Source organism: Sceloporus undulatus, chromosome 2, assembly GCF_019175285.1.
Source record: "Sceloporus undulatus isolate JIND9_A2432 ecotype Alabama chromosome 2, SceUnd_v1.1, whole genome shotgun sequence".
NCBI lineage: Eukaryota > Metazoa > Chordata > Lepidosauria > Squamata > Phrynosomatidae > Sceloporus > Sceloporus undulatus.
Genome location: NC_056523.1, coordinates 287,756,394 through 287,777,136, shown reverse-complemented (window position 1 = coordinate 287,777,136; position 20,743 = coordinate 287,756,394). Strand labels below are relative to the sequence as shown.

Below are 20,743 nucleotides of genomic sequence, written 5' to 3'. Positions count from 1 at the left end.
TGGATGTTCCAGGGCAGACCATATAACACCTATCCTGAAAGATCTCCATTGGCTGCCTATTCGCTTCCGGGCCCAATATAAGGTGTTGGTAATTACCTATAAAGCCCTAAATGGCTTGGGCCCAGGGTACTTGGAGGACCGCCTCTCCCCATATAATCCGCCCCGCACCCTCAGGTCAGCCGGGAAGAATTTGCTGAGGGTCCCAATTGCACAATATGCAGTGACCTCGCAAAGGGCCTTTTCCATCTCGGCCCCAAAAATGTGGAACAACCTTCCTGACGAGCTCTGTTCCACCGCCTCCCTGGATCTTTTCAGAAAGAACCTTAAGACTTTTTTTTTCACCAAGCTTTCCCCCCATGAGATGTGATATTATGCCCTTCCCCCTACTTTGTAGTGATTTTGTAATGTTTTTTGGATCTTTAACTCAGCTGGCTATGTAATTGTTTTTAATATGATCCTTTTAAATTGTTTTTATTGACATGTATGTATTTTTATGTTGGAATTTTAATCTGTATGCCGCTTTGATCATCGCGGAAAAGCGGGATAAAAATAAAATTTATTATTATTATTATCATTATTATTATTATTATTATTATTATTATTATTATTTCTTTGTCTACAATATATCCTTTCAGTGAGTTCTCTGACACTGGGAAAACCGCCCACGTGATGGAATCTAAAGTCTTCTGAAACCCCTGTCATAGTGTCAACACAGCCACCTTGGGCACTGTTATGGGGGAGTGTAACCTTTGTGGGAAGGCAGGACTCCAATACCAGAGCTACCAAATATTCAAGAACAACACTCAAACTACTACCCCACTCTTATCACCAAGTGTCTAAAAGGCCAACTGCATGTGCAGCACACCTGGTTTGTGTTTTAGCTTATATATCCGCCTCAGTTTAAATACCTTCTGTTAGAGAAGTTTATGAAGTACAGTGGTCCCCCCACATTCACTAGGGTTAGGGGTGAAGGACCCCCATGAATGTGGAAAGACTGCAGATAAGAAAACCATTTAACCTTTTTACTTGAGAGAACATCTCTCTAGAAATCTCCAGGTCCTCCAGAACAACTCTATGGTCAATATCTGCCAGAGGTTGATCACAGAATCATGCTGGAGGACCTACAAATGCCTGGGAAAGTATTTTCTTTATGAACACCCAGGTTCTCCAGCACAACTCTATAGTCAGCTTCTGGGAGAGTTGCACTGGAGCACAGAGATTCCCAGAGAGAACAACATATTAAACCAAAACTGCAAATAATGAAATCCACAGAAGTCAGAACCACAAATGTGGAGGACCAACCATATTATTGTTGCGGGAGGAGTAAACCTGGGACTCTGCAACATGGACTTTAACGCCAACATTCAGGCAGAACCTAGCATAGAGGCGTCCAGAGCCTCCGTGGACTCCATTAAACTGGATCAGTTTGAGTTGGTAAGTACCGATGATGTGGACAAGATCCTCGGAAGTGTTCGGACGATGACCTGCTCTCTCGATCCCTGTCCCTCATGGCTAGCGGCCCAGGGGGGACCGGCGGTAACTTTATTGTTACGCCAGATTATTAATACATCCTTGAGGGAAGGGCAATTTCCATCTGAACTTAAATTGGCCATTGTAAAACCTTTATTAAAAAAGCCCTCCCTCGACCCCCTGGTACATAATAATTATCGGCCAGTTTCGCTGCTGCCACTTTTGGGGAAGGTGATCGAGAGGGCGGTTGCTATCCAGCTTCAGGCGGTCTTGGATGAAACGGATTATCTGGACCCATTTCAAACTGGCTTCCGGGCTACGGGGTTACGGGGTTGAGACGGCCATGGTCGCCTTGGTCGATGATCTCCGTCTGGGCATCGACAGGGGAAGCGTGTCCCTGTTGGTGCTCTTGGACATCTCAGCGGCTTTCGATACCATAGACCATGGTATCCTTCTGGGGCGCCTGGCAGAGGTGGGAATCGGGGGCACTGCGCTCCAGTGGTTCCGGTCCTACCTCTCTGGGAGGTCCCAGATGGTGCAGCTGGGAGACGTGTGCTCCGATGAGCGGGCCCTTAAAACTGGGGTCCCTCAAGGAGCCATTCTGTCTCCCATGCTATTTAACATTTACATGAAACCACTGGGAGAGATCATCCGGAGACATGGGGCGCGGGGTTATCAGTACGCTGATGACACCCAAATAGTCTTCTCTATGTCTCCGACTGATGCAGTGACTGAGGATGGCGTCTCTCCTCTCGTGGCGTGCCTGGAGTCAGTAATGGGCTGGATGAGGGAAAACCGACTCAAATTGAATCCAGAGAAAACGGAGGTACTTGTGATAGGTTCCCCTGGTCCAGGAATGGCGGTAGTTCCACCTGTCCTGAACAGGGTCACGCTCCCTGTGAAGGACTCCGTGCGCAGTCTGGGGGTGCTTCTTGACTCGTCGCTTCACCTGACTGCTCAGGTGAATGCGACGGTCAAGAGCACCTGTTATCAGCTTCGGCTTATTCGCCAGCTGCGCCCATACCTGGCCCAGAGGGACCTTGAAACTGTGGTACACGCTCTGGTAACCTCGAGATTGGATTTCTGCAACACACTCTACATGGGGCAACCCTTATACCAAACCCGGAAGCTACAATTGGTTCAGAATATGGCAGCCAGGCTGGTCACTGGTACTTCCAGGGCCAGCCACATAACACCGGTGCTACAAGATCTGCATTGGCTGCCTATTTGCTTCTGGGCACAATATAAGGTGTTGGTAATGACCTATAAAGCCCTAAATGGCTTGGGCCCAGGATACCTGAAGGACCGCCTCTCCCCGTACATTCCGTCCCGCACCCTCAGAACATCTGGGCAGCAACTACTGGAGGTGCCTGGGGCCAGGCTTACCTCTACCACGAGGAAGTCTTTTTCCATCACAGCCCCGGCCCTTTGGAACATGCTGCCCACAGAGCTCCGCTCGGCCACCTCCCTGGCCCAATTTAGAAAGGATTTAAAAACCTTTCTGTTTAAGACCGCATTCCCCCAATCAGAGTCCTAGTAGGCCTCCCCTCCTTCGTATTCTGCAAGAGGATTGGCTAACGGGGCTTTTATTCTGTTTATTATTTGTGTATTTTTCTGATGTTTTTATTGTGAGTGTGATGTTTTATTGTAATTGTAAACCGCCCTGATCTCTGGAAGGGCGGCATATAAATAAAAATTTTATTTTTTATTATTATTATTATTTTTAAACAAATAACCCAACAGTGCTGGCCAGCATATTTTAACAGCTCTTGCAAGCCCCGCAACCATTCCTATGGAAAGATTTTCCGAATTGCAGGTCATGATTCTCCATTTGGCTAAAGTTTTACCAGTGCCAAATGCATCTGAGGAAGTAGATTGACTGGAAGAGAGAAGCTGGCAGAATGAGCTTTTGTACACTTGAGTCTACTTTCTCTGAGGAAATGCATCTAAGGAAGTAGACTTAAGTCTAGGAACACTCATGCTGCCAATGTCTTTCTTCCAGTTAATCCGCTTCCTCAGATGCATTTAGTGGAGAGGAAGCCAGGGGCAAACATACATAATCAAAATGGCAAAGGTCAAAGCTGCAAATGTGGAGGGCCAAGTGTATATGTCTGTCCCTGGCTTGCACTCTGAGGAAGCAGACCCAAGTCTAGGAAAGCTCATGCTGCCAACTTCTTCCTTTCAGTGAGTCTCAAAGGGGCGACAAGGTCTCTCTGTCTATGGATTGTACAGACTAACAGGGCTATCTCTCGAACTCCCTTGATCTAGGCTGTGCTCTTTAAGGACTTCAGCTCCCAGAATCCCAGGCTATTGGCCAAGGTGGCTGAGGCTTCTGGGAGATGAAGTCCAAATGGTTCTTAAAGGGCAGAGTTTGGGGAGCACTGGCCTAGATACTGTCATACTTCTATTGATGATGCAGGCCTTTCCTGCCGCCGCATGGTCCCACTCTTGCGACTTTGAATAGCATTCCTACAGCGCAGGGCCGGGCGGGGGCTGGGGTCCCAGTCAGGAAGACCCTCCCCAGGAGCCGCTCGGCCCTGCCTCCTCCTCCTCCTCCTGGGCCTACCTGATAAAGCGAGGAGGCGGCGTCAGGCTGCGAGCCCACCGTGGCCACCTGGTCCCCATGGTAGCCACGGCGGAAAGGAAAAGCCCCAGCAGCAGCCCCCCTCGGGCACCGACTGAGGAGGCATTTCAGGGCCGGCAGCATGGCGGAGGAAGAGGAGGAGGAGGCCCAGGAAAAGGCCCACTTCCCGGGCCTAGAGCCGACCACTCCCCCTCCATCGCCGCCAATGGAAAGGCGGAGCGGGGCCTACACCCCACACTGGATCCTGTCTCGCCTCGGAACTGGTTAAAGGGACGGTTCTGGGAAAGCCACGAGAGCCTTTAGTTCCAAAGCACAATGCATAAATAACCCAGTTTGAGACCACTTTAACTGCCCTGGCTCTCAATGGTAGGGAATCCTGGGAATTGTAGTTTGTACTTGTGGCACTAGAGCTCTCTCTCTGACAGAGAAGGCTAAATGCCTCACAAAACTACAGTTCCCAGGATTCCCCAGCCTTGAGCCAGGGCAGTGGAAGCAGTCCCAAACTGGATTATTTCTCCAGTGGGTTTTCTGGCCCAGGGGAAAAAAAGAAAAATTGGCAGCATGGCCTTTCTTCATAGGCCTCAGTCTGCTTCCATTACTTCCACTTTAGATCCAAAACACGCTGCAGAAATGATCCAGTGTGAGAACGCTTTAACTGCCCTGGCTCTGTGCTAGGGAATTCTGGGAACTGTAGTGTTTGTGAGACATTTGGCCTCTCAGCTTTGAGCCAGGGCAGTGGAAGCAGTCACAAACTAGATTATTTCTGCAGTGTGTTTTGGACCAATGTGGTGTCATGGTTTGAGTCTTGGACAACAACCTTGGAAAGCAGGGTTCAAATTTTGTCTCGGCCATGAAAACCCATTATGGGAAAGTCACACTCTCTCAGCCTCAGGGGATGGCCCTGGCCAAAAAAAGCCCTCTGAACAAATCTGTCCAAGAAAACTCTATTATAGGGTCATCATATAAGTAAAAAATGAAGGCACAAACAACACTCTTCCGACTCTCAGGTCTCTTCCTCTATTGAGCAGAAAAACATTATTGGAGTAAAACTGGTTTCTCTCAACGCCATCATTATTTTCCCTGAAAGGCAAGGTGACCAAACCATCCTTCTTTCCCAGACGCGGCCTATATTTCAGTCTGCTGTCCAGGAGGCATTCAAACATGTCCTCTATTTTGAGCCGAGTGAAGAAGTGTGAATTTACATTTATATGAGTGTTTTTAGCTTTTATTTGGTCATGTCCTGCATTTCTTTGAATGCCCTCCTTTGCTTTAAGGTGACCATTACCTCTGGTGCAACGTTCAGATGTAGCCTTGGATTGGACATCAATACCTCATGGTTTTCATACTGCTACATGACTATGGGATGTTGAGGAGCAACTACACAACTACGATAGCACTTTGATTCCGCTTTAAAACTGTTGTGGGTGCATCCTTTGGGACTCGGGGGTTTGTAGTTTGGTAAAGCAAACACTGATAGAAATGGGGACTGCAGTCAGTAAATCAGAATAAGATTAATAATGGAGAGAGTGGCTATGAAAGAACTAGAAAAGATCCTAAAATGCAAAGAGATACAACTGAGCGCAAAAGTTAGAATCATGCAAGCCATCGTATTCCCCATTACCATGTACCGACAGTTACGAAAGCAAATAGGGGGAAAAATCCATTCATTTGAGATGTGATGCTGGAGAAGTGTGTTGAGGATCCATCCCATGGACAGACAGATGGGTCCTGCAGCAGATCAAGCCAGAAACCTCCCTGGAAGCCAACATGACCAAACTGAGGCTGTAGTCCCCACAATACATAGCTTGTATATTATAGCTGTGATATGAGGAGTAGAAATTACCTGAAAAGCATGCTCTAAAACAGTGCTAAACTAGTCCTAGTAGAGAGAAAATCAAGAATTCCAAACTGTCTGTCCCGGGCTTCCACTCTACCAAAAGGAAAGTAGACTGAAGTCTGCGAAAGTTCATGCTGCCAACTTCTTTCAGTTCATCTCAAAGCTACTACAAGATCTCTCTACATACTGATTCTACAGACTAACATGGCTATATTGTTGAAAACTGGATTTTCAGTTATCTTAAGACTTCCACTGACAAGTCTGAAATCCCCAAGCTGACCTATACTAGCTTGCTGTAGCTTAGTGGCTCCAGTACCATTTATCCTCAATCACTAAAAAAGCTTGACAAGTAATACAAAAATTTTTATTGACATAATTTACATATATATCACAACTGCTTTCTTGAAACAGAAAGTTTACACATAACAGCTCTGAAAAATATGTGTCAAACATTTTAGGAAAGCAACTCCTCGTCACAAAATGTAATGGCCTGTTCCTTAATTTGGGATGGTCAGTTTGTTTCTTTCATTAAAGTATACAATGGCGGGATACACACCGCCAGAAAGAAGCGGCCAGGAGGCGCCTCTCTATTCCGCATAACCGCGCTGCAGCAGCCAAATTGTGTGGCGTGGCTACAGAGAAAAAAGGAGCGCTAAAAAGCGGCTCCTTTTAGCACTGCTGCAAACTGCCTGCGGCGGTGCGAGTACATTGCTGCCCCATGCGCCCATCTGGACGGCGGGCAGCAGTGACATCACAGCTGTGCATGCCGTGTATACGGTGCCGCACAGCTATGACATCACGGTGACATGCTAGGGTTGCGGGGCGTCTGGAAACGGCGCCCCGAGGCAACCCTAGCACGTCGCCAGTACGTGCTAAAGGGCCCATTTGTACAGGGCCAATATTAATGATACAAAGAAATATGTATGTTTTAAAGACAATTCAAGAGGATAAGAGAATATTGTTTACAGTCAAAACTAACAGGATCTGATGTCCTTTCCATTTAGCAAAAAAAAAAAAAGATAAGGCACATTTATAAGTTTGTTCATCTTTTACAAAATTTGTAAATTTGTTTTATATTGCAATCTAAACCATTCCTGCAAGTTACATCAATATGCAGTTTATCACACGGGGGACAATTGTAAGTATAAATGGTGATTAACCCATGATAATCCCACAATTGCGCTAATCATTTTCACACAACGTCAAGATGAAACATGATTAAAGTGCCATTATCCTGTGAATAACCAGGCAAGGAACAGCAGCAAATTATTCATGGGATTTTCCCGTGAATGACTTTCTGCTGTTTATTCCCTGGTTATTCATTGGATAATGGCTCTTGTGTTAATCTCATTTTAATTGTGTTTTAATGTCAACTGCACAATTTTCACAGGTTAATCACTGTTTAAACTTCACATTTCCCCCGTGTGATAAACTCCATTGTTTTTCATTATTTGAGTAATGTTTCAGAATACCTCTTCCAAACATTAATATAAAGAAACAGACTTTTCCATGCTGGAACAGATTCCACTTTAGTTATTCACTGGAAAATGTTAACACTTCTGAATTTATTGATGTAAATTTATATTTGGTAAATGAATCCCATTAACATGTAGAATTTTGTCCTTTTTAGAGCGCCTTAAGATAAGACAAGATTAAAACACAAATCAAATGCTCAGGCCAGTCAAGGTTTGTTGAGTGTGATAATTAAGATATTGATTTGTTAATGAGCAATGATTTATTGGGATGGCTCTAGACTCAGGCATACTAAGAGTACATCCACTGAAATTAAGGGGATCCAAGTCAAAACTAAGTTAAGTACCATTCATTTAAATAGGTGAACTCTACACATTACTCAGACTAGATCCCACCCATTGTCTTTGTGGGAAATGAAGAGTCTGTAATGCTTTTCAGATTTAGCAGTAACAGTAATTTTGTCTTTGGAAGACAAACACACAAAATGAAAGTTCTTTGATTATAGAAAGCAATATGCAGTGCTGAACAACTGCATGTGAGAATAGCTACTTCATAGAAAATGTATAAATTATACTTATCGAGAAATACCTTCAGAGCAGAATGCATAGTTCTGTTACAGAGTTTGTTTTAAGACTGAACCAAGTGACTAATCTGGGCATGTATTCAAGAATGACAAATGAATCTAACTAGAAAACAAAAGTATGGGAACCACTCAATCTAACTGTATTATCCTTTACTGATCCTGATTCCTGATTTTAACTTCAATTGTATGCTTGTTATATGGGTAATTTTTTTTAAAAAAGACTTTTTAACAATGCTTTGAAATCATTATTTTTAGCCTTTCATTTAAAATATACAGTTGGCCTTTGGAACTCGTGGGGGATCCGTTCCAGACTCCCCAGTTCCAAAATGTGCACATATTCAAGTCCCATAGGCTTGAATGGGGTGCATGCATGCGGGGCACGCACCATTCACATTAATGGCGGGCACCCCTCCACTGATTTCCAAGTCTATGGATCTCAAGTCTGCAGACTTGGAGGGTGATTGTAGTTCTTAGAAGCAGAATAATGTTTAATTCTTTATCTGCAAGCCACAGAATTACTACTGGACAGTTATCTTTCTATACATTCAGATTAAATAAATATTTTTTCACATCTCTGTACATTTTAAAGGAATTTAACATTTCTTATAAAAATACATTTTAAAAAGCCAACTCAAAATATTTTGTATGTACTTATTACACTGAAATATTCAGAAATTGCTTATTTACAGATGAAAGTGATTCTCTCCCGCCTATCCTCAAAAATGTATACTTCACAAAAAGAAGTAAAGGTTCTTTATAGCCAATCCCACAAACATAGGTATCCTCTTTAGGTGGTATTTTGGCAAGCTCAGAGTTACCATTGTATTTCTAAAACAGTAGCCATGCATCTACAAACTACTAGTACCAAATTCAGACACAGGTCAGTTGCTGTTCTGATCATGTGTGCTTTAAAATTATAGTATGCTTTCTCTTCATTGTTTTTTGAAACTGACAGGCTGTTCAGAAAAAGAGAAATTTTATCCCATCTTTCTGCAGGATTGTTTACATTGCCTTAAATGTAGGGGCTGATTGAGAATGTGTGGCAGATCAAAAGTATTATATTACTACTACAGTGCGTTCTTGGATATTTGATATTTGAGAAGTTTCTATATTATTCTGAATCATCCACCTCCATAAATATATCACTGAAGAAATACTCTGAAATCCTGGTTGGTTCTTCCTCTTTTTCCTGCTCCTTAGAAGAACCTTCACAGTCAAATAACTCAGAAAACACCTAAAAAAGAAAAAACAGATAGCATTTACAGACATGAGATGTATTATTTTTAAAATCTGCTTGGTTCAAAATATATGACTTTGCTTTCTGTTTCATAATAGAATTTTCTGTACATATCAAAGTATAGTGGGTGTACTTTTTAAAATGTGTTTCACAGGTGCATTGCCTGTTTTAATGTATTTAATCTATTCATTGTGTGGGAAGAAGAGAAAGGATTTGTCCATTTCTCATACTCCCAGCAGCTACCTGCACCATCTCCCAATCTTCTGGATTGGGGTGGAGATAGGAAGGGACAAGTGGAAAACTGGCAAACATTCCCCTTCTGTTAATGAACAATGCTGTGCTCTTTCCATGAAGCTAAACCTACTTCAGGAGTGCTCTGGAAGATGCACCAGTAAATGAGGAACAATACAACATCTCAATGCTGGTTTTAACATTTGATAAACTGTGTAGAGATAACCCACCATACCTTAACAGTAGAACAACTTGCACCTTCACATTTGGAAGGCAATGGGATGGCTGATGGAAGAGAACTGCTTTCCTGAATTTCTTCCTTTTTGTCTTGTGGTGAGACTGGACATTTAGCAGCACTTTCAGATATCACTTCATGAGTTTTCTGGAAGGATTCTTTTTTCCCTTTAGTGGTCTTCTCTTCATCCGTATTGTTATTTTTACATATTAATGGTAAAAATCCCAGAGACCTTTGATATGGCCTATTATTAAAAAATTAAAATCAATGCAAATTTAAAGTGAAAATATACAAAATGAACAAGTGGAATGGTAAGAGAAGCTAGAAGAAACAAAGGAAATAAGAAAGCTAAAGAATTAAACACTCAAAGAAACAAGTGCAGGAAATGTTAAAACAAAATGGGATGGAGAGAAACAAGCCCAGTCCTGGGCAAGGCAAAGAACAAAGATGAGAGGCTACCAGCTCCTGAACCAAGGCAAAGATTTTGGGCCACATGACTCATAACCTGTCTTGAGTAGTGCAGGAATCTATAAAGGCATCAGTTGCCTGCATTTATGTTTCCTGGGTCTGAATGAACTACTTTGGTATGCATAGTACAAAGTTGGGAATTAGGCTTGTGCCACACTGCAGAATTAATGCAGTTTGCACCGCTTTAACTATCATGGCTCCATCCTTTAGAATTCTGGGATTTGTAGTTCATTGTGGCACCAGAGCTCTCTGACAGAGAAGGCTAAATGTCCCACAAAACTATAAATCCCATAATTCCATAGCATTGGGCCCTGACAGTTAAAGCAATGTCAAACTCCATTCTGCAGTGTAGATGCAACCTTAGTCAGTGTAGGATTCCTTCAGGGGACAGGTTAAGCTTATTCCACTGATTTTATTTGGTTTGTATAGCATTTACATTCCTGTAAAACACCTTGGCAGTAAATCTGCATAGGGCAGACTTTACTGGAGCAGAATTTGACCAAATGTGGCAGGAGAAAGAGAGAGGGGAGGGATTCAAAATTACTACAGGATTATTCCAAGAAACAATTTAGGGTTAGCAGCCTTAAAATGAGGATTCTAGTTATCTTGTCTTCACTACAATGCTATATAAAAGTTGTAAAACTGGGGGAAACTGTTGGAAAATGCTAAAACAGCTGCTAGGTAGGTACCTGGATAAAGGTGTTTTTGGAAGAACTGCTGTGTTTCCAACTTGCTCTGATTGTAAAGATTTACAAGTATCAACCAAGTGTCTTTGTTTTTCAATTCTTTCTGCTTTTCCTGCATGAAGTGTCCTTGACACTCGCTTATCTGTACTAGCTGCTTCGTCAAACAGCATAGCCAATACATTCAGAGAAGACTGAGGTTGCTCTTTTTTCCCCACATGTAGCTCAGGCACTGATCTAGAGGTAGATGAGATTTTCTTCTTTGAAATACTCCGTTTTTCTGAGTTTTTTTCTTCAAAGAAAGAGAAATAAGTATGAACAAACAAAACCTGAGAAGTTTCTACTTGGGTCTGCTGCAACAGAATTCTATGTTACTCTGTGTAAGCAAGTCATTTGACTCCTTTCTCCATAGATTCATTTCCACACCAATGGATCAAACAAACAAAAATTATCTATTACCTATGCCCAATTAGTTCTATGACATTAAAAGGTATGGGTTTGGGGTTGTTGTTTTTTTAAAATATTTCTCTTATCACCACCCCATCTATGCCAAAATTTATTTTGAAACTAGAAGGAAGAATAAAGAAACAAAGAGTTGCAAATGGCTTAGCAACAGTTCCTTGGAGAAGAACTTCAGCAGCCCTTAAGATCCTGGCCTAAATTAACAGCTATCTGCAAAAACACACACGTATGCCACATCTTTGAAAACAAATATTTGAATACAAATATAAATTTCACCTACCAATAGCTTTCTTTGACATACACCTTAATTTAAGAGAAGTCTCCTGCATTAAAAGAAACAGGAATAAAAATGAATTCCTAATTATTCATCAATTTTATGGAACACATTTTCATTGGAAAGCAAAGGGCTTCATTCCCTTAGATAAAGCTGAATTAATACAATCGGTGCTCAAAGACAGCAAGACAAATGCAAGAATGTAACAGGCAAAAGGTAAACATAGTAGAAGAACTTGCAAGATCAATCACTTTAGTAAGAAATGCTAAGTAAAAAATGCTCAACTCTATTTAGGATGCCTGAATACACGTACATTCAGCCTTCCATGTTAACATATTTTTTTATCCATGGATTCAAGCATGCATGGTCTGAAAATATTTTTTAAATTATATAAATTTTCAAAAGCAAACTTTGATTTCCCCATTTTATGCAAGGGACATCATCTTATCATGCTGTTATATTTAATGGGACTTTAGTATCCATGGATTTTGGTATCCAAGGGGGGTCCTGGAGCCAAACACCAGTGGATACAAAGGGTCCACTGTATATGTCATGGTGCTCTCCTAGGTCAAACAATGAGACACTGGCAAAGGAAAAGGAAAGCAAACACACTCATAAAATCGTAGTTGGAACAAAAGAGGTCCCAACTTTATTTGTTACAGCTGAATAATGTTGGCCTGGCATAAGAAATAGATTCAGGCAGCAGGTAACCCACCCATTATCTAATGAACCCCCTAGACTACCAAGGGGGACCATGCAGTAACAGCTATGAGATCCACTTGTGAACAATCCACTAGGTGGTTGCCAGCTACTTGGCAAGGAGGTTGGTCTGATGACCTCCATGCTGAGCTGAACCTGCCAGCTGCACCCATAGGATTCCTTAAGCTGGCCCCCTCCCAAAAAAAAATGGGGAAATATAATCCTCCCTATGCCACACTGCCAAAAAAGAACATTGGCTTCCTTGTGATATGTTTGCTTTTGGCAGTGGAGGTGCAAAGATCCTATAGTGGGTTGATTCTCTTTATTTGCTCAGAGGCAGAAAGTAGATCTTTCTAGACTGAACTGCCACCAGGGGGAGCAACCCCTCTTGCAACTCCAGTCCGTGTTACAGCCAAACTATCAACAGAACTGAGTATTCTCATGATTGTGCCTAAATGAATGGGTTAAACTACTAGTTGGCTTTAGTTTTTCAGTGTGTACATGTACCTTCAAATTAACTGTCAACTTATAATCACCCCATTAATTTCATGTAGTTTTCTTAGGCAAGGAATACTCAGACATGGTTTTACCTGTTCCTTTCTCAGAAATATAGCCTACAGACAGCACCTGGTATTGATTGGTAGTGAAGAAGGCAATTGCTTATAGCCAAAAATTACATTTTAAAATGACTGTCTATGATTGCTATTCAAGGCCAGACTAAATAGATACTTGAGACATTATAGAAGAAAAAATGATGATGTAGTCTCCCATCCAAGTACTAACCAGGGCTCACCTACTTAAGTTTTCAAGATCAGTCAGGAACCATGCCTTTACAATATTTAGGCCCTCATCCTTAATTGCACATGTCTCAAATTGACATGGACTGTAGTACTATAAACTCCTTCTAGAAATTCAAGTATGCTTTTTTTCATTTGCAGCTACTAATACAGGTCCACCTGAAGTTCTCCCAAGTGCAGAGTACACAGAACTGAACCTGTGTCTGTTGCTGCAATCAAAACACAGCACCTCTGAAACATTTTTCATGTGCATCTCCTGTTACTTTCATACAGGGAAGCCAAAAGATTCTCATATGAATAATTTATGATTCCCTATATTATTCTCTGACCTTAGTTGACCTTTCCAAGTCATCCACTGTAAGCGAAGGAGATCTTTTCTTTCCAGAAGGACTGTCACTTCCTTCAAAGGCTACAGCACACCTTTTCCAATTCTTCCAAGAGCTTGAATCCAGATTTACTAATTCTTCTGATGAAGCTGTTTGCAATCTTGGTTTCTCTGTACTGTTGTCCGTAATTACAGCATTTGTTTCAACAGCAGCTGTTATGATTCTAGGGCTGTACAATGATGTCATGTTAAAACTGTAAAATTACTGATCTTTAGAATCATAGAATCATAGACATGGAAAAGACACCAAGGGCCATCCAGTCCATTCTCGGGATGGCAGGAAAAACAATCCACTTTCCTCGGGTTTATTCTCACGCACCATCCGTGAGGCAGCAGTCAGAATTCGAAACATTTAAATTTGTTCTGTTGATTCCTAATGTCTTTCTCCCTCGGTTTCTATTTACCTGCCACAACATCTAGACGGAGGCAACCCTTCTCCTTATAAAATACTAAGTTAAATCTAGTGATAGTTAGAGAGAATTGGGAAATAGGAATGGAGGATCTAAGAAAGATATTTGAGTCGAGTGATAGCGAAATGGAGGGTAGGATGATTAAGAGAAAGAAGATCATGCCTGAAGGGCTGCAATGTTAAAAGGAGCAAAGAATTTCTGATAAAGAAAATGAGAACGAGTCCGGACAGTCAATGGGAACTCAGTCCAGTTTGGTTGAATTGAACAAAATTAAAGCTACAAGGGGCAAAGAAACCGGGCAGTTGTCTAGGTCTCACCCCATTACTGAGGACTCGAATTATGTACAAGATACCAGGGGTAAAGAAAACAGGCAGTTGTCTGATTCTCACTCCGATTTTGAAGCCTCCAATAACAATAAAATAGAAAAAAGGGACAAAGACAACAAGGAGATGCTAGATGATCATCCCAGTCTATAGGTCAAACAACTTAAAACTACAAAAAAGGGGAAGTGACCAAGCAGCAGCCTGGATCCTCCTCTGAGGAAATAAAAATATCTGAAAAAGATTGAAGCAGGGGAAGAAGTCTGGGCAGACACAGGGCTTGCACTTTGACAGGGAAAAATAAAAATTAAAAAATAATTAAAAAATTAAAGTTAAACATGTTTAAAAAGGAAAATTAACTGATAAAATAATGGTAATTCAAAAAGTTAGCAAAAAGTGCAAGACTGATCAACAAACTAATACTTACCAGGAGATTAGCAGAAAAACCGCTGCAGCAGCGGCAGTTTCTCCTGTTCAGAAAATAATAGTTGTGGAGAACAGTGAGTAGTCTGATCCACCATTTTGTAGCTCCATCAGTGGGCAGAGAATTTTCAAAAGATCAGCTGATTTGTCAGGGCAAGAGAAGGTTGGGCTGCCATTTTCTAATGCCAGCAGTAGGCGGAGAATCCTCAAGGCAGCAACAGACCGATCAGGACGAGAAGAGGATTTGAAATATCTAAACCAACCCCTCATTCTCGGGATGGCAGGAAGTATAAAAAGGCTCAAAAGGTGAAAACATACTTACCATGAAGGGTCATTCTAGAATGGCAGGATGATCAATCCACACCCTCCCTGGTTTATTTATTTAAAAAAGAGAATAAGTTGAGATTTCAGATAGGTAAATAAACTGAGGGAGAAGGACGTTAGGAGTCAACGGAACAAATGTAACTGTTTAGAATTCTGACTCTTGCCTGGTGCATGGCAATAAACCCAAGGAGAGTGGATTTATCATCCTGCTGTCCCAGAATGACCCTTCACTGTAAATACAATCCCTCAGTCCCTTGCCATTCAGGGATATACAATCAAAGCATTCCCAACAGATGGCCAACCAGCCTCTGTTTAAAAAAAACCCAAAGAAGGAGACTCCACCTCTCCCCAAGGTAGCATGTTCCACTGTTGAACACCTATTACTATCAGTAAGTTCTTCCTAATTTTTAAATAGAATCTCTTTTCCAGTAGCTTGAATCTATTGTTCTAGTCTCTGGAGCAGCAGAAAACAAGCTTGCTCCATCCTCAATATGACATCCTTTTAAATATTTAAATATGGCTATCATGTCACCCCTTAACTTTCTTGTCTCCAGGTTAAACATACCCAGCTCCCTAAGCACTCTTCATAGGGTATAGTTTATAGACCTTTCATCGTTTTGGTCGCCCTCTTTTGAACATGCTCCAGCTTGTCCACTTCTTGAATTGTGGTAACCAGAACTGGACACAATATTCCAGGTGAGGTCTGACCAAAGTAGAATAGAGTAGTACTGTTACTTCCCTCGATCTAGATACTATATCCCTATTGATGCAGCCTAGAATTACATTGGCTTTCTTAGCTGCAGCATCACATTGCTGACTCACGTTCAGTGTGTGGTCCACTAATCCTCCTAGATCCCCTTCGCATGTACTGCTCTTAAACCAGGTATCACCAGCTATATATGTGCATTTCATTTTTATTGCCCAAGTATAGTACTCAACACTTCTCCCTGTTGAACTCCATTCATTAGTTTTGGTTGAGCTTTCAAATCTGTTAAGGTCATTTTGAATTCTGATCCTGTCCTCTGGGGTATTAGCAGCCCCCTATAATTTAGTGTCATCTGAAAATTTGATAAGCATGCTCTCTATTCCATCATTGATAAACACGTTGAATAGCACTGGGCCCAGTGCTAATAGCTCTCTGACATAAGCATTTTAAGCAGACTTAAGACTGCAGTGATTTTAAGAGTTTCACTTGAGTTCATTGGAACAGGGCAATAAACATTGTTCTCACACTGAAAATCTTTCCTTGTCCTGAGCTAACAGAAAGGAAACATATCATACATTGTTCACCTCTGGAGCCTAGAAAGAAGTCATTGAGCTCACCATCTCTCTCGTACATTTTTTTCCAATCGCAATCAGAACTTTAGGACAGTAGGGCAAGAAGGGAAACAGGCCCTAAAATCATAGTAAAAGTTATGATCCTACTACCCCAATCTTAAGAAATTAGAATAATAAATACTGATTCATGCTGAAGCATATTACTACCTACCTATCTTCTCTTTTGGGTTCTGCTGCATCTGTATCACATGGAGTGAAAAATACTGGAGCTGGAAGCAATTCCTCGGCACCTTGAGGAAATGAAGAGGGTATATCCCTGCAATCCTCTGAATCATTTGGGATTTCCACTAAAGTTAAAATGAATGTTGGCTCCTCCTCTGTGGATGAATGTTCTCTGATGTCACCAATCACTACAAAGATATACAAATAATGGAGGGAAGGTCATTAAATACTTACAGCATTCTGTATGCTCTTCCCAAGCCCACCACAAGCCAAGTTTAATGAAAGTGCAGCAAAAAGAGAGTAGGATTATTCCTTGCTCAGCTAAATGATGTATTTTTCTTCCTTTTTTCAAAGACATTTTCTTTACGTTAATGTTGATGCCCAGCTCACAGGAAAAAGAGACACTAACAAAATAAAATATAATAAAAAATAATCCAAACAAGAAGTGCAGAAACAGAACAGAGAAACAGCCCAAGAAAAGGTAATTTTAAAATGCTCACTGATCTATTTTACCTATTTTTTTAAAAAAAAAAACTGGAGCTGCCTTTTAAAGTGAAAAATTCTTTTTAAGACAGATGGGGGTTTCCTTCTAAAAGTTTGCTTAATTTTAATGCCTGTTTGAAAATGTATCAAAGGGTTCCAACCAAATCTCTCTAGAGAAAATACATCATAATACTGGTCCACAGCAGCAAATGTCCTGTACAGACGTCTGCACTGTTTAACGTTTTTATGCAAATGATTAAAACTCCATGCAACTTCCACCATGCCACAGACATTACTGTATGTATGTGCTCACTTTAAAACAATGGCTTTGAGCTTACACAGAAGGCAAGCCCTGGCAGAAGTAATGGGGCGCATACCCATGCCATGCACCCCATGCAACTCAGCAAGCGCACCCCACATTATTTTCTATAAGACTTGAGCATATGCTCTTTTCCCCATACGCGGGGGGGAGTGTTCAGAACGGATCCCCGCGTACGGGTAGGGTGAACTGTACGTTCTTGATACCGTCTTCTTACATTCACCCAAGCAAGAAGAAATAAGACTTACGAATAATACTGAAGGGCACTTGCCAAAGAATGTAACTGCTACATGTGTAGTGGGAGAGCAGGACAGGTCCTAGCCACCTACTGTACACTGAACTTCTATCAAAGGATCAATCTTGTTCAAAGGAAAAATTATTGAATCCTCATTAATATTATGTTTGACCAACAATCTCATTATACACTCCTGTACAGGGAATTTTAATGACATCAAATGTCTTTTAAAATTATGTACATTTGTGTTTATGTCTTTTTTTAAACAGCTACCTACAGATGAAAATGTTATTTATGTAAAGCTCATTCCTGAAAGCAAAATATTTGATAATAAAACAGTATAAAATATACCTGAAGTCATATTGGTAGCTGCTGAAATACTGGAATACTTGCTGGTTCCAACCTAGTAATAAAAATATTACAAAGATCAAACAAACATAATGCTCAAAAAACATGAGACTATAAAACTATGGAAATTTCTTTTAATAAATCTTTTAATAAAAATAGCTTCTACCTCATGATATTGCTTTAAAAATGCAAAAGGAGAGAAATGACTAATAACTACTGAATTAAAATACTTACTGTATATACTCATGTATGTATGTATGTATGTATGTACACTGGTCCTCCGTTTTCACAAGGTATCTGTTCCAGACCTCCCCGCAAAAACAGAGGTTCATACATATTCAAGCCCCATTAAAAATAACAGGTGGCCCCTCCGCGGATTGTCGAGGTTGCAGATCCCAGATCCACAAGTTAGGAAGGGTGACTGTATATTCATGTATACATCTAGAAATTTTAGTTAAACAATTGACCCCAAAAACTGAGCTGACATGGATCAATTTAAGTACCTACTTCAACTCTTATATTTAAAAAAAAAAATCTCCTGGTGAAAGGCAAGAATATAATCTGTCCTGGAAGCACTGACCCCCCTCTACTCTCTGATCCATCCAGCCTTTAGGGTGAGCACAAACAGTTATGACTGCTGGAATTTGTTAAGCTGTTTCGCATTTTCCTTTGTTACATGCCTCTAGGCTTTATCCTCGAGTTATCCACAGGTCATATCAAAATCTTTAATTTTTGACCTCAAAACCTATTCTTGATTTATACACGAGGGTGATTTATAGTCAAGTATATACAGTATGGTAACATCAGCCAAGGAGGAAATCTTTTGCATAATTTTCCCTTATAATTCCCTGAAAATAAATAATTTTGGCCTACCGGATAACCTTTGCCAAAAATGACTCATATAAAAGGTTGCATAGTATTTCAAAGAAAATAAATTCCTCTATTCATTCTTTTTTAAAAAAATTATTAATATTATAACCTACATAATAGTATTTAAAAAAATCTTTTACATAATATTCCACATACAATATATAATAAATCACACTAATTATCCATTCTTTACTACCTTATCTAAATCTTATTCACATCAAACCATTTAATATTAACTAAACTAGTAATTTAAAAAAACACATAAAATTATTATTAATATCTTCATTCTTCTTATTGTCTTCTCTTCATCACATACTATTCATAAGCCTAAGGGCAAGGAACTGTCCAATTAAAAAGATTGTATGTACAGCGCTGTGTACATTTACAGCGCTTTATAAAGAAAGGTTAATAATAATATCACTAATTCATTTTTTAAATCTTTATCCCCTCTTCCCCATCACCAGAGCCTAGTACAGTGGTGCCTCGGGTTACGAAATTAATTCGTTCCGCCATTCCTTTCGTAACCCGAAAATTTCGTAACCCGAAACACTTTTCCGTTAGCACTGGAAAGCCTATAGCTGCACTTTGCAGCATTTGAATTTCGCGCCGAAATGAATTTCGTAACCCGAAAAATATTTCGTAACCCGAAACAGTTTTTGCCAATCCAACTTTTTCGTATCCCGGAAATTTCGTAACCCGATCATTTCGTATCCCGAGGCACCACTGTATCTTCATATCACTCTACCCTCCAAAACTGTAACTCCTCCTGTGGAGGTAAAACACCTTCCTCTTTTACTAAACCTTTTTGAACAAATATTTTCCATATTGCTTCAAAATCATTTATCTTCATTATTCTTTTTTTTTCCTTAGTTCCACATGTTAACTTATCATTAATAGCCATTTGCCATATCTCTTTATACCAATCTTGTATTTGTAGATCTACAAGTTAGCCAGAACACTTATTGAAAAAATAATCTAACATGTTTTTGCAGACAATAACCATTAAAATCACAGTTAGAAAAAGTGTGATCAGGTCCCCAAATTCAAAGCAATGCAAACTAAAAGTCTACTAAAAGTGTAAACAATTTTTAGAGGAAGAAGGGGAAAAGGTAAAGAGAGAAGTCTGTACACCAATAAATATAGTGGGCCCTTAGTATCCACTGGGGTTTGGTTCCACCCCCTTCCCCAGTGGATATCAAAATCCATAGATGCTCAAGTACCATTAAATACAATAGCATAGTAAAATAGTCTCTCTTATAAAAATGGTAAAATTAAAGTTTACATTTGGATTTTTAAAAAATATATTTTCAAGCTGTGGATGGTTGACTCTGTGGATAAAGAATGCATGGATACAGAGAGCCAACTGTATTTATAAGCAATATATCAATATTTTTGCTTTCTTCTTTTATAGTCTTCAATTAAATAGTTCCAGGAAGTAACTATTTCAGTTACATAAAGCAATATTTTCTTACCAGTGCTACTTCAGCTGGAGACAACTGATGTTCATCAGGACTAGAAACTTGGACATTAGTGTTTGCATTGAGGTCACACAATAGTTCAATAGGGGAAGTTTCAGCTTCTGGAGAAACCTTGGAAGCAGTTAACTCTGATGTAACTTCCCAAGTCTCTTTTACCAGGTTTTCTCTTTGGAAAAAAATGAACAGTTTGAGTTATAAAATGTTTACTAGTTAAACATTAAAATGTTTTTATACTGCATAGTATGAAACAAGCAAATAGTACCAGGTTTATGGCCATTCTTTGTCAAAGTGATTAAAATATCTTTAACTGCTCTAAAGAATTTACATTATGCAACAGCTATATAATTCAGTAATAAATAAGTTTGGCTAGTAAGGAATACAATGCCTCAAAAGTGTCATCAAGTTAAATTTAAGAAAGATGTTGCATTACTATATATCAAAAGTTTGTTTGAGGAAAATGAACATCATATAATAAAGTACATGAATATTATTTTTAAAAACATCTATAACAGTAAATTTCCAGTATTTCTGGTGAACTCCATCCTGCATATGCCCCCATTTTACAAAGCACGTTACTAGATATTTTGAAACACATTAGCTCACAACACCAAAGAG

At 40.2% G+C, this 20,743-nt stretch overlaps 2 protein-coding genes across 3 annotated transcripts in view; both read right to left on the bottom strand.

The window, feature by feature from the left end:
• Positions 1–4,232, bottom strand: part of MCCC2 (methylcrotonyl-CoA carboxylase subunit 2) — a 49,798-nt gene extending 45,566 nt beyond the window's left edge. The window contains exon 1 of one of the 2 annotated variants that reach the window (XM_042451515.1): positions 4,037–4,232. In XM_042451515.1, coding sequence (XP_042307449.1) covers positions 4,037–4,177 — 141 coding nt within the window. In that variant the 5' untranslated portion in view covers positions 4,178–4,232. The remainder of the gene's footprint in view (positions 1–4,036) is intronic. The other variant, XM_042451514.1, reaches the window with a different exon arrangement.
• A 2,976-nt stretch (positions 4,233–7,208) lies between these two features.
• BDP1 (B double prime 1, subunit of RNA polymerase III transcription initiation factor IIIB) overlaps positions 7,209–20,743 on the bottom strand; it is a 90,065-nt gene continuing 76,530 nt past the window's right edge. The window contains 8 exon segments of the mRNA XM_042447815.1: positions 7,209–9,181; positions 9,651–9,894; positions 10,808–11,093; positions 11,544–11,586; positions 13,363–13,588; positions 16,385–16,583; positions 17,784–17,835; positions 20,123–20,294. Of these exon segments, the coding sequence (XP_042303749.1) occupies positions 9,059–9,181; positions 9,651–9,894; positions 10,808–11,093; positions 11,544–11,586; positions 13,363–13,588; positions 16,385–16,583; positions 17,784–17,835; positions 20,123–20,294 (1,345 nt within the window). The 3' untranslated portion in view covers positions 7,209–9,058.